The 26,826-nt window shown below is 35.4% G+C and overlaps 1 protein-coding gene across 1 annotated transcript; it reads left to right on the top strand.

Moving 5' to 3' along the window:
• The first annotated feature begins 23,185 nt into the window (after positions 1 to 23,185).
• Positions 23,186 to 26,516, top strand: LOC131042850 (jasmonate-induced oxygenase 3). Its single transcript, XM_057976177.2, has 3 exons — positions 23,186 to 23,840; positions 25,420 to 25,750; positions 25,846 to 26,516. Exons 1-3 carry the CDS (start codon positions 23,293 to 23,295, stop codon positions 26,092 to 26,094), a joined length of 1,128 nt encoding a protein of 375 aa, XP_057832160.1. The 5' UTR covers positions 23,186 to 23,292; the 3' UTR covers positions 26,095 to 26,516.
• Positions 26,517 to 26,826: the final 310 nt, after the last annotated feature.

Genomic DNA, 26,826 nt, shown 5'->3' with positions numbered 1-26,826 from the left:
AGCAAAGAAACATTGTAGGCTGCATGGTCACATTGAAGGTGGACATGATTATCATCCATTGGTAAGTTTTTCATTATATCATTTTGACAATTTATATACATAATAAATCACGTGATGATGAGATCATGATCACGGTTTATTTATGTATATCAATTTTATATAGGTCGAGCACCTCGGAGCACATGGTATGGATCAACACAACCTTGAGAATATGGTTTTCGAAGTGGATGAACATGGAGGTGTGAATATCAAAGCTGAAGATAATGATCCCATGGAAGATGACGATCATGAGCCAGAAAACACAATTGAAGATGATGGTACAAATACATTGATCCATGACTCATTTAGTACTCGCGCAGCTGATCATGATTATGAAGATGACCTTGATGTTGTTCATGATGTCCCTCTACTTGAGAAGGCATCTGAGGCCCTTTATGAAGGCTCGCAAACAACTCTTCTCTTCGTTGTATTGTTGTTGGTGAACTTGAAGGTTATGAATGGTTTATCCAACATAACAATGTCACGTATGTTAAGGCATGTCATATATGCCATAATAAACTATGAATCATGTTGTACCATTAATATTCTTTATTATAACAAATTATATTTTGTTGTTGTAGATTGATAGGTGAGTTTTTGTTACCACCATCAAATATTCTACCTCGCTCATACCGAGAATTATCTGTCGTTATGAAAGATATTGGAATGGAGTATCAAGCAATAGATGCTTGTCCCAATGATCATATTATATATCACAAACAACATGAATTTTGAACTGATTGCCATGAATGTCATATCAGTAGATATTGAACAGATCAAATAACAAAAAGGGTTCCTCGCAAGGTTCTTCGCTATATTCCCATTATTCCATGTATGCCACGATTATTCAAGTGCACTACCTTGGCACAATTTATGGATTACCATGCATGCAATAGAAGTCGAGATGACATTATTCAAATGCCTACGGATGGTTCAGCATTTATGGACATAGAGGAAAAGTGGCCACACTTTAAAGAAGAACCTTGTAATCTCAAGCTTTCATTGGCAGCGGACGGTGTCAATCCATTTGGAGAGATGAGATCTGTTTACTCAGTGTGCCCTGTTTTTGTTATCAACAATAACATTCCTCCATGGATTTCAATAAAGAGGGAGCACATAATGTTGGCAATGATTGTTATAGGTATTTTATCATTTAAATATAGTCATCTAAATTTAATTATAAATATTGCAGTAAAATGGTCATAATAATTATGTAATGTTTTTGTTCATTCGATTAGGTAAGTACCAAGTTAAAGATATGAATGTATATATCAATCCTTTTATCGACGAGTTGTTGGAGTTATGGAATGGTGTCACTATGTATGACGTCTCTAGACCAAAAGGACAAAGACAATTTCAATTCCATGTGATGCTTCTATGGACAATACACGATGCCCTAGGGCTAACACATTTTTGTGGTATGTTATAGTGTTTAAGTTGTGCATGAACATTATAATTCAAAAAATTATCATATTTAATCCAATTATACATTATCTTGTAGGTCTTCAAACAAAGGGAAAATTTGCATGTCTTGTTTGTGGTCCAAAGATGAAATCTCATCATTCAAAAAGTTTAGGAAAGCAGGTGTTTGATGAGTATAGGCAATTTCTCCACAAAAACCATAAGTATCAAAATACTGAAAAACATCTTTTCAATGGGAAAGAAGAGAATACATCAAAGCCACGAAGAATGACACCTCACCTGTGGAAGTTGGAATATAATAGAATTAATCGTCAAGGTAATGCCATTCCATCTATTGGTTTGTCATAAAACATCTTTTCTATTTTGTTTTGTTTACTGACGATGTGATTGATGATCATGAAGGTCATGAAGGCATAAATGACCACCTTCCTAAGGGAATAAAAAGTTATCCACGACATTTTAGTAGTTTTCCCTACTATGAGCAGTTACAAATTGTTCATTTTTTTGATAGTATGCATATTAGAAAGAATATAATAGAGACATTATGGAAAATATTGGATGGAAGGCATGACAAAGAAACAATTGTCAAAATATGTAGTGACATTCAGGATTCCAATCATGCAATGATAAATGTCACTCAATCAAATAGCCATGGAGACCAGATTAATATAAGTGAGCTTCCTTGGTTATTAACGGACCAACAAAGCAATGCTATAAAAGAAGTCATACGAAAAATTTGATTTCCCACAGGATTTGCTGTGAACATAAACAATCTCATATCAAAGAAAAGTGAATTTGGGCTAGGGATGAAAATGCATGATTGGCATACCTTCATTAAGGTAATTTATGTTCTTGTGTTTTTAGTATGTATTTAAGTACTGAGCATATGTGTACTTTTCATTATGTTACAAAAAAATGAAAAGATAATTTTATAATTGTTGCAGTACGTTCTACCTCTATCTCTCCCAGACGACTTCGACAATAATGTCAAGCAATTCATATATGATCTTGGAAAATACATAAGGTAAGTAGTGATATTTGTTTAGTTCATTGTATAGATATTATATTTGCGATTTGTTTTACTTCTTATGTAATATATTTTTTTGCGTCTTGAATACCTTGTAGGTGGTTGTCATGTAAAGAAATCCATAAAGACGATATAAAATATTGGAAGAGAAAAATTCCTCATTTAATGTGTGAAATGCAAAAGTGTCTACCTCCAACTTTTTTCAATGCACAAGAACACTACCTCATACACCAAGTTGAGGAGATTGAATTGTGTGGACCTATACACACTAGGTCAATGTGGATGGTTGAGAGGCACTTGAAATTTTTTAAGGCTTTGGTTCGACAAAGAGCACATCCTGAGGGTTCTATGGTGGAGGGATATATGGTATACCAGACTATGGTGTACATTTTTGAATATCTTCCTAAGTTTGCAGCAAAGATCCACGTGGATCGCATTTGGGATCCCAACACCATTAACAAATTCGAAGGGGAGTACTTGACGGGGAAAGGTAGATTGAGGAAAGTGAGAGGTAATTATAAGATGTTATTGTAGTTAATTAATTCTTAATCTTCAAAATAAATCGATTGTAAGACGTCTATTTATTTTTTGTACAGTTGGTCGAGAGTGGGATGCACTACATTTGTATATTGCAAACAATCTTGATTGGATGACAGTATGGATTGAATGTTTTCAACATTCTGGACGCACGTTAACATGGGAAGGTGTGGCTTCATTGGTTAAAGAAGCACATTGTAATGGAGATTCCAATGTTACGCAAAGGGAAATTGATTTAGCATATGGTTTAAGAGATAAATAGGTACGTATAAATTTATTAATCACCCATATGTTTATCAACTCACAATGCAATAAATTTTACATGTTTGACATATCGTAGGTCAAACACCACAACGCTATGTGCTGCAATGGTCATAAATTTCGCATAAAAAAGTTGGATGACACGAAGAAAACTTGTGATTCTGGCATCACTGCAGTCTTTGAGGTGACAAATATTTCATCGAGAAATGACATTCATCCTCAACAATCTCAAAATCGATACTATGGCATTTTCGATGATATACTTGAGTGTGACTTTAATTCCTTCAAATTAGTTTTGTTCATCGTCAAATGGTATAGGCTACGATTGAATAAAAATGATCCTAATAGAACTGTTATTAAACATGATAATTGTTTTATAATGCTAAATACAAGGCCATTTGAACTAGTTGGGGATGAGCCCTATGTTCTTCCAAGCCAATGTGAGCAAGTATTCTACTCAAAGGTTCCACATAAACCAGGTTGGTCATTTGTTGTTAGACATGATCCAAGAGGAAGGCCGATAAAGTATAATGTGATGGAAGAAGAAGAAGATACTGAAGAAGTAGAAGATGAAGTGGATGATGATCACGATCGACAGTTTCACAATGACGATGAAGAAGGACAAGAAGAAGAAGAAGAAGATGATGATGATGATGATGATGATGATGATGATGATGATGATGATGATGATGATGATGATGATGATGATGATGATGATGATGATGATGATGATGATGATGATGATGATGATGATGATGATGATGATGATGATGATGATGATGATGACGGTGATGGTGATGATGGTGATGATGATGGCGAAGATGTTGTTGATGATGATGATGATGATGATGATGATGATGATGATGATGATGATGATGATGATGGCGATGATGACCTTGATGTTCATGATGATGAGGAATGAAATGTATGAGGAATGCGATTAGTATATTATCTATTGAATATTGACTTCTTGATAGAATTTTTTTTACATGACTAATTCATTCTGTTTAGAATTCTAATGCCATTACATAATTAATTCATGATGCACCTTTTAATATGGAGATGGAGATAGGGAGTGTGACTATTTATGTGACAATTTTTAAACTATGTTTATTTATGGAAATTGGATTTTTTATTAGCTATGTGACTATTTATGTGACCATTTAGTTGAGGATCCTGCATAGTCTACATAAAGTAAAGGTAAGGAATTACAAAATTTACAATGATTTTGATGACAACATCTTTTTATTATTTAATACTCTTTTTGTCTACAAAGTTCATGTTGTTCATGTTGTGTATGATGCAATTCCACTAACGTTTTTTATATTTTTTCTTTGTCACAGGCTGACATGGATCCATCACATATCGCAGACAAAGATATACCTTGCGACACTTCTACCAAGCAAGTAAACCTCATTGTAATTGTACAAATTAGGTAGAAGCAAACTGTTACATTATTATGTTCTTTTTTTTAGTGATTTATACTAATTTTGTAATTGTTAATGATATTCTTGACACAGACGGATGTTCGGGGAAAGGGAAAGGGAGTTGTAGTACCTAAGCACCTTTCTATGGATGTGAAATCATTAGGGTTAAGCAATGATGACCCTGAAGATCCCACAGACCTTGTGAAATTCTTTAAAATGCCTCTTATAAAAATTAGAAAAGAGATTGATTGTTGCTTTGGCAACCGTGCATCCTACCATTGATGAGATACGATAGAGGGTAGCATTATTGTATAAGACAGTAGAAAACTTGCAAGTAAGCAGTAATGAAAGCTTTAATTATAACAAAAGTTCAATAATGGTTTATATTTTATTCTCTTTTTATGTCATTAACTAAAATATGTACGTATTATTTTTACAGCAATTTATCCACCCTCATGAAAGTCGTTCCTATGATTAGGGTGTTGCAGGACCAGGTGATGACGATTTTCTTGTATTATCACTTGCTTGGCTTATCACTCTGAGTACCCAATACACATCATACTTGATACTGTCAATTTTCAAAATAAAGGTTCATCCTTGTTTACAATTCTTGCACTTTTCATATATTTAATGTTTGATAAATTTAATGTATTATTCTTTAGGTGTTGTCAATGTTACTGTGCAAATGTCGACACCGCCTCATCAGAGGTCACCCTCACCTATATTGCTGACTGCAATGTCGGCAACATGTAGCATGTAGACATCCTCTAGTGCACATCATATTGGCCTGCCCACTGTTGGTAGATCTCTCTTTTTTTCTATCTTTTGTCATGTGTTTATTTCCCTTCAAGCGTTCTTTCTTGAATGCTAATGCCATTTCATAGTGGATTCATTTTTTGCAGGAGGAGATGCACATGAGGATGTGCCATAGGCGACTACTACTGATAACATAGTATCGTTTCCTGGATCTTCTCATATTGCTAGTACGGGAACATTGTAGGCCACATTCGTGGTGAGTGACAAAGAAATGCTTCCCTTAAAGATACAAAAGGTTCCAAGGACTTTAAAATTATTATTATATATACTCTAATTGTAATTTACTTTATGATCACTCATTTTGGACTAATATTGATCCCATGAATTTTTTGGAGGCAATGATATTTTCTATAAACATCTTAGTGACATTACATTGCAGATATTTGGGCCCACCATACGTAAAAGGTGGTACATCATATGTGAACTAACCCTTATCCACTTTTGATTTCATATCATTGCTAGAATACTTTTCCTTTGATCCATTTCTTGAAGTGTAATAAATGTAGCTTCAGTTCATTTTTGAATCTAACAGGTTTTTTTTTCTTTAAAAGGTGGAATGACCAAGAAAAAAGGTTAAAAGATGAATTGACAAACCAAATGGTTGAGTTGTTTGGAAATGACACCTTTGACAAAACCAAGCTCCTTGAAAAAGCTGGCACATATCTAAAGTATGTGAGGGACCAATACAGGACCCTTTTGGAGAGGAACCTAAAGTACAAGCGTCCCCCCATGATTCCAGAGAGGAAGTGGAAGAACCTAATTTTGGATGCCAAGGAGAGAATTGAAAGGAAAAAAGGAAACACACCAATAGATGCCAGAAGAAGGTACGGGATACTATTCAGAATGTAATTATGTACTAATTAATTACTCTTTATATTTATATAATCTAACATATTCAAACTTTTTATAGACTGAGTGATACGTCAAGGCAACCAAGGCAAGGCAAGAAAAGAACGGGCAACACAAACTCGGCTCTGGTGGTTACATGAAACTTGCTACACGAATTGTAAGTATCTCATGTAAACTCCCATATTGTCTCAAAATATTAATAAATTGCAAAAGTTTTTTTTTTATCAAACAATGCAAGCAAAATTCATGGTACCAAGCAAAAATGCAGGGCTCTGAATTCAATAGAGTGCCCACAGAAGATGACAAGAGAATTGCCTACCAGCAAAGCTATTCAACCATGGCTGATCGGTTACGAGAATTGAGTGGGCATACACAACATTCGAGTGCATCCATCACACAGGTAAATATGATAAATGGAAGTTGTTTCAAATTGAATACTTTACCAATAATCTAATTGATATTGAGTTCCAACATAAAGTGACTATATTTGTTTTAAATAAGCAAGCAATGATAACAATGTGCATGTCATTGGAATGCAACCTGCTAATTGTGAAACACCACCTGCACATGAAGGTCCGGATGTGCAACCCAGTAGTGGAGGTATTCATTTGCTATTCAAATTTATTTATTTAGCTATTAATACAATTAAACATCTTAATTTGTAATTAGAGTAGTAATTAATGTAACCTTTCTTGTTAATATTTTAGAGCATGTAGTCGGTGGTGAGCAAGTGGAGCATGATCTGGGTACACAACCTCAAGAACGTGATGTTCTGCACTCAGGTGAAGAGGACCATGGTGTTTAGCATGTTGAGGTTGAGGCTACACAAAATGATGTGGCCCCATCAGGTAAAGAGCACAACAATTATGTTCTCTAAATTAATGAAATACTTGTAACAATAATATTTTTATTTTTTTAATTTAACCTATTTCTTTGTTATTGCAGAGGACCCCCCTTCACTTTAGTGTCCTTGTCCTCAATATAGGACTAGGCATACATTAAGATCACGAGCAGTTGGTGGAACATCTGTAGAGGGGGGAAATGATGAAGACGCCGATGTTCCACTTAGTCTTTTCATAGCTTCAAAGAAAAAACAAAGAAAGAAATGATTGTAATCTAACTTATTTGATAATGACTGATTTTTATGTGTTAGTGAATATAATTATGTGCTAATTAATGGTTATGGATGATATGTGTTAATTAATATTGATGAATGTTGTGTGTTAATTAATGTTAATCAATGTTATGTGTTAATGAATGTTATGTGATATTAATGAATGAATGCTATATTTTATTAATGGTAGAAAGAATTAATGAATGAATGTTATAAGATGTTAATGGGGAATTTAGAGTGATGTTAGGGGGGGGAGGGGCCAAATGAGCTTCCACCTTCACGTGGTTGGCCCTGTTAAGTAGAGAATATTAAACTATTCTCGAAACCAAGCGAAGCTCAACAAGGTAACACACTTTTCAATATTTCATTATGTTGCACTGTTAATCTTATTGAATAATGTATATTGAATCTTAATTGCAGGGTCCAATAGAACCAACACGAACAATAACACCACGAGTTGCTAGGTATAATGAACTCCCATATTGTCTTGTCTTTACACGAACAATATGAGTTGCTTCTAGTGTTGATATCCAAGGTGGAACTGCAAAAGTTATGAATATGCCTCATCCTTGTAAGTTTTTTTATTACAACTCCTAATTCTTGAGACTAAAATTTTTTTTCTTGATGTTTTTCACTAGTTGTCATAACCTCTGACTTTGATGCTTGTGCCTTAATAGAACTAGATGTTTCTTGTATGCATACTTGGTCAAGGACTGCATTATGATGCTATATGGCTACAAACTAAGATTATTTATTGTATTGAGTTGCACATTTGACATGAGTTGCCCTATGACTGCTATGCACATTTATGTATATACACTATTTCTAGTCTGTATATTGATATTAATTTGGAGAAAATATTACAAAACTCAAAGTATTCTCCATAAAACTAGAAAAAAGCTCAGATAAATTTCTGTAGTGTTTTCTTACAATTACTTGCGATCATTTTTTTAGGAGTCCTAGTATCCATTTATAATAGTATGGATGCATACAAGCTTTGGACCCTTCAAAAGAAAGTTTGTTACAAACAACCAGTCATTTTCAAGAAGCGGTTATAAGTCCTTTTCAGCATCTGCGGCTTCCTCTGCTTGTTGTTCTGTTGCAACCTCCTGTAACTGCTCCAGAGCATCTTCTTTCTGTCCCATATACTTATCTTTCCACTCTTGATACACATCATCACTAGGTCAAGTAAAACTACCAATCTTCTATTTCATATCTTCTAGCTACTTCCAAGTGACTCGTACATGCCCAATCTTTGTTTCTATGAAACCATAATGAGATTTCACTTTTTCAATTTCCTCAATTGTTTGGACAAATAAGCATGTGTCATCAATACTAATAATCTAATTGATCCTTAGGGACAAATTGTGGTCCACTTCCTTTAACCAAGTCTTCTCTTCCTTTAGCTGGATAGGACCAATGAAACCTCCTGGAAACATTTCAAATTTATGATTTGAATATTCTTTCCTATAAAGTTGGTCTTTTCTTTTTATACCTACTCCTTCCACTGAAATAATATTCATCTCTTTTATAAACTCACATGTGGACCTTAGATTGCCATTCTCTTCTACATCTACATGGGAAGAACACATGAGCTCTAACTCTTTACCTCTAGGCACCCACTTATTCAGGATTGGTTCCAAAGTGGCTTCTTCTTCTCTAAATTTGATCAAAATCTCAAGAATCCTCTTCATATTTATGTATACATTGGAGGTTTTGACTGAGTCAGCAAACTTCAAGATGGTGGCTTTCACCTTCTCCTCATATTTGTTTGCATACAGTGTCTGAGCTTGTTTCAATTTTTCCAACTCATGTTGGACATTTTCAGGTAATTGGGAACTAGAAGGCATAGGAGAAGGGGGATATTCAATGATGGGACTAATAGGAGGGGGTCTTGCTGGAGAGGAGGCTATCATGAGTGTAGAAGATTCACCGGGATGATATTGACCTGCCAGTTGACTCTGGAGTCTAGCAATTATGATGTCTTTGTTGGCTATTCCTTCTTTAGCATCATTGTAAGCTTTTAAAATAGTCTCCAACTTCAATTGGAGATTAGCCTTTTCTTGTGCCTCTTTCTCTGCCACTGCAACACTGAATTTTGCAGTCTCTAGGACTGTGCTTGCAACTTCCACTACCCTTGTGTCTTGGACTCTTTTAACTATCATGCCTCCTAAGAGGCTAGAATCTAATGCATCCTTCCTTCTTTTGTTTTCATCCTTCTTTAAAGACCACATGACAAGAGCAGCATTATCTTTGTTGAATGTCACTCCATCCATAGGCTTTGTTTATTTCCTCACTGCATCAAGCACTAAGGCATCAGCTATATCCCATTTAGGGAGAATCAACACACCTGCCTTTGCTACCATTTCTCTTCCTTTCTCAGGGGTGATTGCTTTGAACTCCTCCATCATTTCTTTCTTAACCTCTTCTTCTACTTGATTTGTAATTTTAAGAGGCTGTTCACTTTTCCTCTGTTCACATCTAGTCTTGAATTGATCAATATTTTGCTTCCATAGAAACTGTATAAAAGCTCCTGATGTGACAAAATTACTGTCAGCTAGGAATTCTTCACTAGCTTGCTTAACAATAAGGTCCATTTCTTGGCCCTTTAACTCACCATCAGTCAAATCCATTTTAGCATTAGGTGGCTCTTCAGGCATCCCCTCTTGGGTCTCCTCATAGGTATAGGCAATCTCACCGAGACTCCCTAACTGCAATAATTGTTCAGCCACAGCTTGTTCATCTCCAATGTGGATAGGAGACTGAGATGGAGAATATTGAGGCTCATCAGTTTCAATTTCCTTTCCTACTCTCTGCTTCTTAGGGGAATCTTGGATGTCAATGACATCTTCAATTTTCCTCTTCCCTTTTGAAGTGGAAGGCTCACCTGTCATTGGCATTATCACAGTGTACTTTGACCTTTTTTGCATTACATAGTCACCATGTGGGATATCTCTAGCAAAGGTAGGCTTAGCCAATACCATCTTAGCCTTATTGGGCTCATTTTCCATTATGGCCTCCCTCTTTTTTTTTAAGGTCTGCATGAGATCTTCAAAATAAAGAATCGGGAATTTTATTTTCTCCTCAAATGGATTGAAGCTAGAAAGGGGGTCATAGCCAGTGTCAAATTGATGGATAAAATCAAGGGCTTTCTTATATGCCACCCACTTCTCCTTCCTCAGTTATTGCTCATCTAAGCTGAATTCATTTCTAATCAGATCTTCTGGGAACTAAAATTGATGTGGCCTACCTCTGCACATTGCTCTTTTTTTGAACATGCCATTGAAAAAATCCTCGGGGTCTGCACATCTTGACACTACAGTAGACAGCCTATATGGCTTAAAGAATTCTTCAAAAAATCTCCATCCACCCTTAGTGATCACAAAATGGTGAGCCATGGTAATAGTTGGGAAAATAGTCCCTTTACCTCTATTGGTTAGCTTTGCTTCTTGTACTCCCCCAATTTGTCTCAGGACTTCTGCAATCCCTATCTTCAATGGGACCTGATAGGGTAGTAAAAAGGGGGTGCCTCTAAATCCAAACACTCTAAAAATAGCAGACACAGGGTACAAATATATGTCTCCCCAATTGTGAACAATCTTGATATCCTCTGCAAACTCCTTTGGTCTGAGAAACTCCAAAAGAGCCTTAGGAATTCTAGGGTTTTCTTTGCATAGAAGAATCCTAATTTTAGATGCAAAGCATCTATCAAAATTTAAATAAATTGCATCTTCTTTATCCCAAGATAGAACTGTACTCCACAATTGCATTGGCATCTCCTCTTTATCCTTGACCTTAATCAAGTCCATCTCCTTTCCAAAATAATCAGCCCCTTTGAATAGAAACATATGCATTAACATGGAGTACCATCCAAATGGCCTATCCACCTTACCACTTTTTATTCCTACTAGCCCTTTATGAATTGCATCAGCAAGGTATGAGGCATAATCAAATTTTATTGCTAGGGATGTGTTTAGAATTTGTGCAATCATTAACATATAATGGGTTGGCATATTCTTTTCAGCATCCTCTCCAAAAATTTGGCATAATGCCCATACATACCCTTAGCTCTCAAAGTGAATAGGTTGAGAGAGAATGGTTCCATTGTGTTGGGGCCTACAACTATTAACCCCCCTATCTTTACAAAGAATTCTTTCAATGGGCCACTTCTAAGATGATCCCTTTGTGTGTTGTAAACCTGGGCTAACGACTCAATGTCAATAGGTTCTAACAAATTGGAGGACTCACTGAGTTAAAAAACTTTCCTGAATTCATCTTCATTTATCTAAATCAAGGTTGATCCCTTTATGTTCCTGATGCATCTTGCCATAGAGTCATAATTCTGTGCAATCAGGGCTAACAAATCTACATCCATAAAAACACTTGGGACCACAAGCTTTCCTACATCCTACTCCAATATGCCATTCAAAGGAGCTAGGGATTTCCTCTGCCCAAAACTGACTTTGAAGAGTCCTAAGCCTAACAATCCTATTTCAAGGTCCCTCAACCAATTACCCTTATCATAAAGGCCATCTCCAATTTTTAGACGAGGGTTCTTAGGTACTAGCTCTTTGGCCTTAGCCCCAGCATTGGTGGACATGGTTAATTGCTCTAAAAAATCATCATAGATATTTCGGTCTTGGTAATTCACTTTACCTGTAAATTCTCTTCTGGGTGCCATTTTGGTCAAACAATTATACCACTAGAAGCTAGCACAGACCTCTAATGAAGTAATTCACATAGCATTTTTTGAGAACAAACCAAGAGTTATCAAGAAAAGCACAAGAAACCTGATTATTCGCCTGAAGAAAATCGCTCTGCAACAATTCGCTCTGCAACAAACTCTGATGAAACAATACTTAGCAATCAAGTTGATGAAAACTGAAAAGGGCAAGTTGGCATTTAAGTTTTTAGAAATTAACTCCGCATGCTTCAGCTTTCTTTTTAGAATTAAATTCGCCAAATCGAATTCAAAACTAGCTCCAACGGGTCATAATTTCTCTAAGTCTTTCCTCTGTTTCTCTCTTTCTCTACTTCGCAAAACATAAAACTCATGCTCTTTTCTTTCACGAAACAACGCTGGCCATTGGATCTCAAGAACTTACATCGCCTTTATCTCCGTTTAATCTCTTTGCTTTAGTGTCGGGCCCTACCTCCTTTTTGCCACTTCGCGGAGTTTAACAGTCATGCACTTTTCCTTCGCGATGTCGCGCCAAGCATTAGATCAAACTCAAATCACCCGGCCTTTAACTCCGACCGGGACCGTCAATCCTTTTAACTAACTGCGCCTCATCTTGACGGCTAACGGTTTTCGCCATTTTGTTGAGGTTAAGCTGTGGGCATCTTCGGGTCATGAAACAATGAGAAGCGTTGGATCAATCTTGAGAGGAATGCCTTTTAAGTGGGCCCTTTATCTGGGAATTACTTACCCCACTTGTTATCCGGTTAATAAACGCCACATGGCAGTCGGCCATTAGCCCTAGAAACTTGTTTTGGTTCCACCCTTAATCCACCACGTGTTCCCTTTTACTATTCCCACATAACTGTCGGTTACACCTAGGCGGGCCCTCAACCACTTTTTTAAACCACGTGTCACGTCACTCCTCTATGTGATTTCCACCTGTCTTTCGCGACTTTGTGAACATTATTCTTCGTTTGGCTTGCAGCCACAAAACCACGAGAACCGTTAGATCAAAACAGACCTGATCTTCTTTTAACTTCATACCATGCCTATCCCTTGGGCCCATCGGCCTTTTCGCTACTTCGCAATGACTAACTTGCTAGCATCTTATCTTCGCGAATTCACGTGAGCCGTTAAATCTCAAGAACTTGCTCGTTGTTTACTCTTTTTATGACAACCTTGCCCAGACCCACTGTATACCGCCAACTGAGTGCCTTGTCACCGCCATGTCATCACCAATAGGGGTTACCACATTTACTACCACTCTTAGCAGGACCCTCCACCTTTTCGCTATTTCGCTAAAGGTATAGCTCATGCATCTCCCGGCTACGAAACAACAAGAAGCCATTGATCTTTTTCCAAGCTCTACAAAAAGCGGTAGCTGTTATGCCACGTCACTCCTCCATGTGATTTCCACCTATCTTTCGCGACTTTTTGAACATTATTCTTCATTTGGCTTGCAGCCACGAAACCATGAGAACTGTTAGATCAAAATAGACCTAATCTTCTTTTAACTTCATTCCATGCCTGTCCCTTGGGCCCATCGGCCTTTTCGCTACTTCGCAATGACTAACTTGCTAGCATCTTATCTTCATGAATTCACGTGAGCCATTAGATCTCAAGAACTTGCTCATTGTTTACTCTTTTTATGACAACCTTGCCCAAGCCCACTGCATACTGCCAACTCAGTGCCTTGTCACCGCCATGTAATCGCCAACTGGGGTTACCACATTTACTACCACTCTTAGCGGGACCCTCCACCTTTTCGCTATTTCATTGAAGGTATAGCTCGTGCATCTCCCGGCCATGAAACAACGAGAAGCCATTGATCTTTTTCCAACCCGATCATTCTTTAACCAAAGAAGACCGCTTATCTTTGGGACCCGCCAAACCCTTTCGCCACTTCGCGAAGGTTAAAACATGTTCATCTTGATCTCACGAAACCACGCTGTCCGTCCGATCAGATGAAACTTGATCGGTGTTTAGCTTTGGTCCAAACCTATATGTCGGGTCCACCTTCGCCTTTCGCTACTTCGCGGAAACTAAGTTTCGAGCACTTTTTGGTCGCGAATCAAAGCGGGCCGTCAGATCAACAGAAAATCGCATGATACTTATAAGGCCCGACGGACATTAGAAAAGGCAGATTAAAAGCGAACAAGAATAAAATATTTAAAGGGACCACCTAGGTAAATGACAAGGGGAGAACACTTTTATGATAAATGGACCCATCGCTTGATTGAAAAGTACAGTAACGCCAAATTAGAAACCAAAAGGGCTTTTCTCAGGTATTATTTTTTTTTATATCGATGATAATTATTACTTTTTTTATAAAAATGGTCATCATCGGAATTACGACGAATACCAAGCTTTCGACTGATGACTTCTTTGACTGTTGGTAGAGTCCATTGGATTGTCGAATTTCTAACGGCCATGGCATTGTCGACCAATCTGATGTCGAGTTTTTGACAGTGGATTTTGTCGACACTCCGACGAAAATTCGTCGAAAATCCAACAAACGGCCGTCGGAAATCAGCTCCGAATGTACTAGTGCAAGAAAGACAACTAGATCTTCTGTGAGACAAATGTGTACAAGATCATATTGTAGTTGAACAAATTTCTTAAATAGATGACATTTTCCAATAGAATGTGAATATAAATCATGAAAAATGCAATATTCAATACCTTTCACTTGCTTAAGATTTTTGTTTTTATTTTGAGGAGGAAAGGAAATGTTCTTGTCATACTTCAATCTCCAATAGATTCTTGCAGCTAATCTGTCAGGATGGTAAATATCATCTTCCCGTGAAGAAGAAGGTTTGTTAGAAGGAGTTTCATTATTCACAATTATAATTTTGCCACTATCTATGCCATCTTGAATAGATTTTTGAAAATCAAGGCAATCATCAGCATTATGGTCATGAGTTTGATGAAATGAACAAAAAGGATGCTTTGAAGAAGAAGCATTCTTGCGGGCTCTCTTGATTTGTTATATTTGAAGGTAATCTTGAAAGTTTTGAAGTCTAAGGAATTCATCCATAGAAAGAGGGGTACCACTTCCTAGGCCTCTTGTAATAGTTTGTGTAGGAGGGTTTATAGGGACACAAATTGCATGCTCAAATTTCTCAATTCCTTGTCCTTTAAAACCTTGTTTTGTGATTATATGAAAGCCACGACTATAAGAATGTTGCCATTGACTAGATGGAGGAACAAGATCATGAATTTCTTTCAAATCTGATGTGTAAGGAGGTAGAAAATGATTTGTAGATGGAGGAGTATCATGTGAAATGAGAATCTCTTTTCCTTTATCAAGCTTATCCTTGTTGGAAGATTGGGGAAGAACATCTTCATCATCTAAAATCTTATTTTTAGTGATTTCTATGTGAGGAGAAAGGTCATGAATAAAATGCATGACATCATCCTCCCTACATAGACTTTGTTGTTGAAGATAGGTCTTAGGAGAATAAGGGAGATCTAAAGATTTAAGAATGTTGATATAGTCATATTTCCCCCTTTGCTCAAGGGTGTGTGTAGAAGAAGAAGATGGATCAACATTACTTTCCAATGCTTGCTCTCTTGTAGAAAGATCATTGGGTAAAGCATTAGATCTCATTTCTTTCACACAAGATACCCTAGAAGAGGTACAAGGATTAGGATCTTTAGATTTAGGATCTACAAAAGCTTTAAGGTGATTAACATAGGAAATCCATTTTGTTAACAACATCACCATAATGCAACATAAATGATATATGAAAGCTTTGAGATCTAATTGAAAAGAAAATAATTTGGAAATCCTAACAACACAATATGACCAAGTGCTATGAAGAAAAATAAGCAACAGGAAATGGAAGAAAATCTTATCCGACACATGATAAATATATGCAAAAATTAATGTAATCACATGTGAAAGAGCAAGTAAATCCAATTTTTTAATTGTCATTAAAAGTCTCTTAAGTGAAAGTTGAATTTGCTAGAAAAGCAGATCTAAAATTAAGACCTTTTTATGAAAATTAATTTTAAGATTTGAATTTGATAAATTTTGAATTTTTGTTTGACTTTAGTGAGTGCTAAAATTGATAAAGTACATTGATTTTCCGGATAAAAGCAGAAAAATACAGTCAATTCTGTCTCAAAATTTTGGGAAAAAAGTTGAGGACTGTGGCGGGAACGCACACGGTTCGACCAATTTTTTTTGAAATTTTCAGAGATGATAGAGATTATGATTTTAATGCGGAATCCAAAAAAATAGCTGATTTGGATATGTTTAGAGAAGTCAAAATTGCAGTCAAAGGTTGAAAATGAAAAGATCTTAAAAATTAGGATTTTATGATTTAACCACTGAATTTTCAAAATAAAGAAACAGATTTGAATTGCAACTTTGAAATAGAAATCAAATCTAGAACAAGCAATTAAAATTTTACAATTCACAAGCTTAATTTTCTCAAAATGAAAAATTAGGGTTTTTATGCAATTAACCTCTAAAATTTGCAAATAGATTAAACTTGAAAATGAAAATTAGAAAGTCAAATTGCAATTATTCAAATCTAAGAATGAGAAATCAGAATTAATGTGTAATACGTCGGGTTCACCAAAATGTAAAGTGGAAAATTGGATCCTAGTGACTCCCCACTTAGGAGAGAGAAAGGAAGCCACTAGGATGATTTTCACTTGGGAGGAACTTTACATTCAAAAGAGGGGTTGACTCCACTACATCCATATCCAAGAGAAACAAGGATCTGAATACTAAGTGGATTGCAAGTGGTTGAAATGTGATTTACCCTCTTTTGTAAATGAGAAAGTTGACTTGTTGACTATGTGGAAAAGAGGAGGAAATGAGTGAAATGAGGAGCTACCAGTTCGGGATCGCGTTGTAACTTCGGATTTGAGCTAATTAAACTAATACGGATCTGCCCTATAAATTTGGAAAAAAGTCATCAAAACCATGGCGGGAATGTACATGGTCCACCGCAAAATCCGTGAAATGAAAAGGCTTCTTTCGGCTTTGCAAATGAAGCCCAAACCTACAATTACAGTTACACACCAGCAACCTACACACAAAAAATAGAAGAAAGGGGGGTTGTGGATATGGGTTTGCCTCAGTCAAACCCCGGTTGAGGAATCAACCTAGAAAGAAAGTAATTGCAAATGCTTGAATGTAAACAATGGAGATGTATACCTTGTAGATCTACAACTTGTTGATGATGATTTCTTTTCTTCTTGAATGTAATCACAAATGTTGTATGGAATGGCATGTAACATGACAAAACCCTAACACACGCACATGCTTGCAAATGAATGTTGTAATGTTGCTCCAATGGATGAATGAAGAAGACTTGAATGCTTGATAATGACCTTTAAATCTTGTTCTTCTCCTTATGCTCTCTATCTCTTATCATCTGTCATCTATCCTTGAATGAGGGTATTGAATTCCCTTTTATACATGCCTCAAGGATTAACTTTCAACCATCGAAGGCTGACAAAGAGGAATTGCAAACCCCAAAGACAAATAATGCATAGGAGACTGAGAAGACCAAACATAGGGCCACCCTAGGAGGTGGGGACAGGGGCGCCACACCACTGTCCTAGGGGGGACAGGGGCACCACACCCCTGTTTTGCCCTATTTTGGGGCTTGGACAGGGTCTAGAGCAAATACAAGACATGAAGGAGGAAGGAAGAAGGGCTAGAAATGCAGAAATAGGTCCCGGTTAAGGAAGGAGATGTCGTCACCAAGGTGAGGACTCAAAATGTGGTTAAAATTGCAGGGGTCACAATTTTATGACACTACAATAACCTTCTTAAATCTCCCCATAGCAATTTGATGACATGACTCAAATCAATAAGATTGTATATAGCTTCGACTAGATTTTCCTTTGTACACAAATCGTATTTAAAAGTGAAATAAATTCTTCTTAGAATACCCTATTTCATGGATGTATCTTGTTTTTTATGATAAATTAAAAAATAAAATCATTATGTAAGATAAAGTTTGAAATACAAGATATTATAAAACTGCCAACTAATTTTGTACATTTGACTTGGAATGATAGGGAGAAAATATAGTATCTTCCCATTGATTTGATAAGAGAACTACAAAGTCAACAAGGTTGTCTAGAGATAAGATTAGACTTTCCATTCATATAGAGACATTTTTTAAAAGTGATTTTTTTAAAACAAATATTAATCTAGAAAAATGAAGATCTTGAAATAACTCTCTGAAATACGACGACATATATTTTAATAATTTAAAGCTGTAAAATAACTCTTTAAAACATGATCAATATATAATTAAAAAGTTAAAATATACATTTAAACTTTTAAAAAGTAACATATAAATATATGATACTTTCCTAATAATTAATGGTAATTAATGTGATCTTTTCAAAAGTAAATTAAAGTTTACATATAAAAATATAAGATAACTCTTAATAAACTAAAAATAGTTTTTTTAAACAAAAAATAAAGTAAACAATGTTAATAAAAAAACAAAATATTTCTTAGAATTTTTAAGTTAAATAATTCATTTATCTCTCAACTTTTTTAAGATAGATGTATTAAAATATCTATATAAATTTCTACCTCGCAATTAAGAATACAAATTTATTTAAATAACATAATTATTCCTACCTAAATGTCAATAAACATTACAATAATATTAGATTTACATTTCAATTTATAAAAAAATTAATTTAAAAATAAGTGGTTTGAGAATGATATGATATGTATATATAATATTAATATTATGCTTAATAATATCTCGTGAATGATAAGGATAGTTATGATGCTCTTCAATAATTTAGATAATTTTATGATATGAATTCCCTTCTATAATTGTTTGCTTGTTATAAATAAATAAAAATAAAAAATAAAAAATAAAAAGATGTCATCAATTGTAATAATCAATATTCCCACGCTCACCGTTGGAGTCCCAAGATAACAAAATTGCAGCTAGCGATCTGTTACATAAATTTGACGTTCATTTAGCCGTATTCAAGGATTGGAAAATCAATTTCAAAATACTTTTTACCGCCAAAGTGGACCGTCAAAGTTTTTGATTAGTACCCCTTTGTTTAATATAATATCTTTATTTGAAAACGTTGACCACCCCGACAGTGTACGTTAGGTAGCAATCAAATTTACACTTTTTTTTTTGACAGAAAAGATAAAAAGGAACACGCATATAGTATGAGCTACCATTAAATAATAATATATTTCTTTGTCACAATGATAAATTAAGTGCATGTGAGGATAATACAATTCTCCAATGGAGAGGAGATTCCCATGCTGTTTGACTTTGCCCCCCTTCACACACACCACAAATTTAAAAGCCAAAGAAATTACATCATTAAGAGTATATTATAAATTTAAAATTTTTAAAAACATTAGAAAGGCATCTTTTATCTCTAAAATAATCCTAAGGAGGCATATTAATAGGGTAGTCAACTTCACCTTCCATATTAATAGTGTGGTCAACTTCACCCTTCATTATGGGGTGGCTTCTAGATAACATGGTGGATGAGGACTTTAACTGTTAGGATAAAGTAGATATGTAGTATATGATTGTTTTAGGTTTCGATTCTGTGTGGATTTTAAAATGAATAAGACAATATTTTGGGTCGTATTCAATGATTTGTCATTAAGAAGAGGAGACTGGTGGATTAGATTGTAGAATCAGTGGTAAAAAGAAGTAGGGGAGAGGGTGATGTGAAGACAAAAAACAAAGTGAAAGAAAAGAGAGAAATAAGAGTTTAAGTAGAATGGTTCCGAAAGATAATCAATTAGTGATGCAGGGTTTTAATTATTTGTTTTTTAATATTAATAGCAACAAACAAGGGTGTTGACTCTATAACAAAACAGTTCATAGGTAGCTTAAGCAGAGCAACAAGCCTGTAATAACACATTAACAACATATCAATAGTATTAACCAGCTTTAATGTCATAAACAATCTGTGGAGTAAATAACAAGCAGTAATAGAGTTTTTAAATGAAAATACCAAAAAGACCCAAAAAATAGCCAACATGGGGCTAAGCAAAGAGACCACCCTAGTCTTCAATGAGGAACTTGAACAATTCCTTATAATTACTATCCTTGTCAGCATGTTTACCAAGCTCCTTCTCCTGTACCAAACAAAGCATGACAGTTGACCTATGCATGACCTTAGAGTTGAATCTAAAGATGCTCACCAGATCCTTTTCCAAGTCTAACACTTTAACCTTAAGTGTCGATAGTTCAACAACAATATCATCGCATTTAGTGCATTCATGTATGTTTTTAATTATTTGTTACATGTTCGGTTAAAGTGAGGGTTTGGGGAGTAGATATGTAGTGTATGATGGTTTTTGGTTTTGATTTGTGTATAGTTTTTAATATGAATAAAAAGGCATTTTGAATCACACTCAATGATTCATCACCCTGAAGAGGAGAGTGATTCATTAGATGGCAAAATCAACCTTAAAAGAAGTAGGGGAGGAGGTGAAGACAAAAAACTAAGTGCAAGACAAAAGAAAAAATGAAGGTTAAGTATACATTTGGCTCCAACATATAATTTAATCAAATGGTGATATGGGTTTTTTAATAATTTGTAATATTAGGTTAAAGTTAGAATCGGGGAGTAGATGTGTAGTGAACTATTGATTTAATTTTTTATTGTGTATGGTTTTCAATATTAATAAAATATTTTGGATCACACTTGATGGTCCATCTTCAAGAAGAGGAGAGTGATGGATTGGATCACATAATCAGCCCTAAAAGAAGTAAGGGAGGAGAAGACAAAAAATGAAGTGCAAGACAATAGATAAAAAAGGTAGTTAAGTAGAATGGCTCCAAAAGATAACTTAAATCAAATGGTCATGTGGGTTTTCAATTATTTGTCATATTAGGTTCAAGTGAGGATTTGGGGAGTAGATATGTAATGTATGATTGTTTTAGGTTTTGACTGTGTATGGTTTTTAATATGAGAAAAAAGATATTGTGAATCACACTTAGGGAAGAGGAGAATGATTGATTGGATTCAAGAATTCAACCTTAAAAGAAGCAAGGAAGGAGGTGATTTGAAGACAAAAAGCTAAGTGCAAGCCAAAAGAGAAAAAGAATGTCTCCAAAAGATAGCTAATCAAATAGTGATGTGGGTTTTAATTATTTGTAATGTTAGGTTAAAGTGGGGGTTTGGGGAGTACATATGTAGTGTACAATTGATTTAAATTTTGATTGTGTATGGTTTTTAATATGAATTTATTAAGGTGTTTCATATCACACTTGATGATCCATCTTTAAAAAGAGGAGAGTGATGGATTGGATTGCATAATTGACCTTAAAAGAAGTAACGGGGAATGTGAGGTGAAGAAAAATAATGAAGTGCAGGACAAAAGATAAAAAAAAGGTGGTGGTTAAGTAAAATGGCTCCAAAAGATAACTTAATCAAATGGTGATGTGGGCTTTTAATTATTCGTAATGTTAGGTCAAAGTGAGGGTTTGGGGAATAGATATGTAATGTGCTATTGTTTTAGGTTTTGTTGTATATGATTTTTAATATAAATAAAAGGGAATTTTGAATCACAGTTAGAGAAGAGGGGAGTAATTGACCAGATTACAAAATAAACCTTAAAAGAAACAAGGGAGGAGGTGATGTGAAGACAAAAAACTAAGTGCAAGACAAAAGAAAAAAATGAAGGTTAGGTAGAATAGCTCCAAAAGATAGCTAATCAAATGGTGATGTAGGATTTTAGTTATTTGTAATGTTAGGTTAAAGTGAGGGTTTGGAGAGTAGATATATAGTGTATGATTGTTATACATTTTGATTGTGTATGGTTTTAAATATGAATAAACATACATTTTGAATCACACTTAGGGTAGAGGAGAGCGATTGACTAAATTACAAAATCAACCTTAAAATAAGCATGAGAGGAGGTTATGTGAAGACGGAAAACTTAGTGCATGACAAAAGAATAAAAAAAAAAGGTTAAGTAGAATGACTCCAAATGATAGCTAATCAAATGGTGATGTGGGTTTTTAGTTTATTTGTAATATTAGGTTAAAGCAAAGGTTTGGGGAGAAGATATGTAGCGTATGATTGTGTACAATTTTTATTATGAATAAAAAGATATTTCAATTTATGCTTAGGATCCATCATTAGAATGTGGATAGTGATGGAATGGATTTCATAAGATCAGCCTTAAAAAGTAGGGAAAATAAGTGTAGGACAAAATGGAAAGAGAGGACTAGGTTATGGGTTCATTTTTTGTATTTAAATGTGATGTGTGTTGTGGGTTCGATTGTATGTTGTTGACTAAGCTCCAGCTAACTAGAATAACCCAAATAAAAGAAAAAGAATTGTGATAGATAGGGGAAGAGAACCAGTAGCTGTTATAGTTAACTTTGTGCACCCTAAGCTCCTAAATTGAACATTAGATTTCGACGATTTTTTTGTTATTGTCTTCATATGTAACTTAATTGCATATAGCTATTGTTTTGGCTTCTAGGTAGTAAAGGTGAATGTCATGGGATCCACTACATGCATGCAAGGTCATAAAGTGGTCATTTCAAAATATCATTCGAAACACATTCCCTATTGCCCCACTACCCGTTTGCTTTGACATTAATTACTAACATTTTTGTCAGCTATTGGATATACCAATAAGCAGCTACCACACCATTAGATAATTTTATAATGAACTTTTAATTAATGAAATCTAATGACAACAATTGAAAAATGGGCAGTAATAGGGTCCCTTCCCTTATGACATAAGAAGAGATATGTGCTTTTGGTGAGGTGTCGGAGCGATTGCCTAAGAGGGGATCCCTCAGGCTATAGCCCACGTGAGATTTAGGTCGTGTGGAGAGCCCGCCCATGGATTTGAACGTCGATTTAGCACAAACCAACAAGATCATAGGCTGTCTAGTTTCCACATGGAGAAGAAGCACGTGGCTCCTGGTGTGAATGCATCCAAGCATTTTGATGTTTGTCTGTAGCGTTTGTCCTAAAAGTCATAATTTATAATTGTTTTTTCATTTGTAAGCTAGCAAAATAAAATGTGGGGCTAAGGTTCTCCAATTATTTAAACAAGCTTGATGGGTGAAGGGGTGCTCAAAGGCAATCCCAGTGCATTTGTTGTTTCTTGTCTTGGATGGCTCCAGCTCAGGTGGCATGCTGTGATTCTTCTCTCTTTTCTTCTGGTCCTCCTCCTCCTCCTCCTTCTCCAAGGTTTGAATGGCCTGAGCCAATACAGAGAGTCCAATCTATTGCAGAGAGTGGCATAAAATGCTTGCCTCCTAGATATGTTAGGCCTGTGGAGGAGAGACCGTCAGGGCATGTATTAGTTGAAGAACAGATACCTCTTATAGACATGTCTGGTCTTCTGGATGAAAGGAGAGCAAAAACAATGGAAGAGATTTCAGATGCATGCAAGAAGTGGGGATTTTTCCAAATGATTAATCATGGAATGAGCTCTGAGCTTCTAAATGCTGGGAGGGATGTGTCAAGGAGGTTTTTTCAGCTTCCTTTGGAGGAGAAGCAAAAGCATGCCAATGATCCAAAAACCTATGTTGGATATGGGAGTAGGATTGGTGTGCAGAAAGGGGTTGTTCTTGATTGGGGGGACTATTACTATCACCATTTCCTGCCTGCTTCTATAAGGGAGGAGCATAAGTGGCCTTCTAAACCACTTGAATATAGGTATATGTGGCAATGGGTCATCTGATAGAATATTAATATATATGTAAGATAAAGTGAGATATGGAGTCTTATACTGTCTAATCATGTGGGATTGAACGTGGATAAGAAAACAATAGAATATATGGATTAGAATGCTTTTCTTTAGCTCTTAGGACGTATTTACAAAAATGATTTTTTGCAGGACCTTTTGTGTTGCTTACCTCGATTTCTGCAAGAACTTATCTAGTTTTCATTCACATGTGTGGTCAAAAGCATTTGTTTTTGTAGGTGAATCGCCCAGGCTGGAACTGAAGAGGATACAACTTTTAAGACTGTCTTTATTAGTTTTTAAATCAAGGAATCCCTTAGAAGCTGGGCTTTTAAAATAATCTTTGACTTACTGTAACAAAATATGATAGAACAAAACAGAATCTCTCTCTCTCTCTTTCTTTTTTTATTTGGGTTGTTTAAAGATCCTACAAAGGTAAGTTACAGTGGAATTTGACTAGACATTCCATCTAGCAGACATACCATTAACATCCATCTGTTTAATTCAGCTGTCATATAGAAATTATATATGTCAGCTGTGTACATGTAAATTATTTGTCATGTTCTTCATTTTCTGGTCTTTTTTCTCTTTTTTTGATAATGTGATTTGAAATATAAAAAAGTACATAGTGAATCTAAAAACAATCTTAATGTTAATACTGAATACTGAATAGACTGTGAAAATCTTATGTCAACTATTATCTATCATGTTACTGTATATGACTTGCTTTCTTTTAATAAGATTAACTATAAAGTCATGCAGAATGAAATGGATTATGCAACATATTCTCTTTTGATGCTGCTTTGACGTTTGTATTCTATGTTTATTTCACTGTCTACTTACTCTTGTGCTTATCTATTGTGGATTGAATTGGAGATTGGCTACATGGATCTGGGTCAGGCAACATATATGCATCTGCTGTCCAATTTTATTTTCTTTGCTTTATAATAGATCTCTATTGCATAAGCGGATCCTCAATAAACCAAGAAAATTTCAATGCACATCAGCATGAAATAGACACCTTTTTTTTTTAAAACAAGAATCAGATCTTACTATATTATTAACTTGCAGTTTTTTCCAACTGAACAAACTAAACAAATGATTGGATATCATACACTTTGTTTTACTGTTGAAGCATAAGAATGATTATCTATAGACCTGATTGAATCGACATAGATTTGATGTAAATGCCATACTAGCTCTGTCTAACATATTCTAATTTATTAGATTCCATGGATCATATTACAAGGCTTGAGGCTCTCCCAAACCAAGATCATAAAACAAAAACAGTGTCATATTGTGATCTATGCTCTACAACTATTCAATTTGACCTTGAGGATCAATTCGATTTGCCCTTGAGGATCAAAAACAGTGTCATATTGTGATCTATGCTCTACAACTATTCAATTTTCCCTTAAGGATCAATTCAATTTGCCCTTGAGGATAAAAAATAGTGTCATATTGTGATATATGTTGTAAGCAATAGGTACAGTAGTGTCTACATGAAATCAAATCTATTCTCACACCTTAGCAATGGTAATATGATTGCAGGCCTACAATGAAAGAATACTGCAATGGAGCTCTACAAGTGTGCAGAACTCTGCTATCTGTGTTCTCTCAAAATTTGGGTCTTCCTCCCAAATATCTGGAAGAAGCTTTTGGAGGTGAAGAAGATATGGGCATATGTGCGAGGGTGAATTACTATCCAGTATGCCCACAACCAGACCTCACATTTGGTCTCTCCCCTCACTCAGACCCAGGAGGGATTACCATTCTTCTGCAGAATGATGTTTCAGGTCTTCAGGTTAGGAAGGGAGATTATTGGGTTCCTGTCCGTCCTGTTCCTGATGCTCTCATAATAAATCTTGGTGATCAGATTGAGGTGGGCATTTCACCATATTTCTTTTCAAGAATTCATTTCACTGCATGCAGATTCTTGGTGCTTATAGATTTCATTCATTCATTTATTTTCTGCAGATATTAACAAATGGTATCTACAAAAGTGTGGAGCACAGAAGTATTGTGAACAATAACAAGGAACGTATGTCAATAGTGATTTTCTGTAATCCAGATGGAGACAAGAAAGTTGGGCCTGCCAAGGACTTGATAGGTGGTTCCAATCCTGTAAAGTACAGACAGATGACGTTCAATGAGTACCGCATGTTTATCAGAACCACAGGCACTAAGGGAAAGAGTTACGTTAATTCAATTAACTCAACCTCTTGAACATTTCACTGGGTTCTTCTGTCCTCTCGCATCGTTGTCATTCTTATAACCCGTTGTACCTGATCTGTATGACAGAATTCAAGGACAAGAAAACATGTGTACTTAAAATAAAAAAGAGAGAATTTACAGGCCAATAATATTGTATATCTCAAGCATATACCAATGTAAATAGAAATGTATTTTTCTTCTAGCACGGTGCTCTCTATGGAGTCATGGGTTCCTCAGAAAAGTAATGGTTGCGTCAATTTCATCACATACAATGAAACAGTCAGCTTCTACTTGCAATATCACAGTTACTGTGAATTGCGATTGGGCTTGCGAAGGAAAAAGAAAACTGAAAACGATATAGATGTATTAAACCCATGTAATCAATCCAGTTATAAATTTACAAAGAAGCAATTTAAATATAATTATGGTTTGTTTGGGCAGGCTTTTATTTAAGATTTGTTTATAATTTAATATAGAAGATTATGGTTCTTGGCTTTCAATTGAAGAGGTTTCAGTCTAAGGCTTGTGCTCTATTCTCAAATAACAAAAATAATAATTAGTCGAAGAGGTTTCAATATAAGATTCGTACTCCTATATCAAGTAGCAAAAACGATTATTGTTCTTGGTTCTGAGCCGAAGAGGTTTTAGTCTAAGACTCATGAGCTCATATCAAGTAACAAAAATAATATTGTTCTAGTCTCTCAGTCGAAGAGTTTTCAGGCTTTCAGCATAAGACTTGTGCTC

Source organism: Cryptomeria japonica, chromosome 9 (assembly GCF_030272615.1).
Source record: "Cryptomeria japonica chromosome 9, Sugi_1.0, whole genome shotgun sequence".
Classification (NCBI taxonomy): domain Eukaryota; kingdom Viridiplantae; phylum Streptophyta; class Pinopsida; order Cupressales; family Cupressaceae; genus Cryptomeria; species Cryptomeria japonica.
Note: the sequence above shows the minus strand (reverse complement) of the source record. Positions and strands in the feature narration are given on the sequence as shown.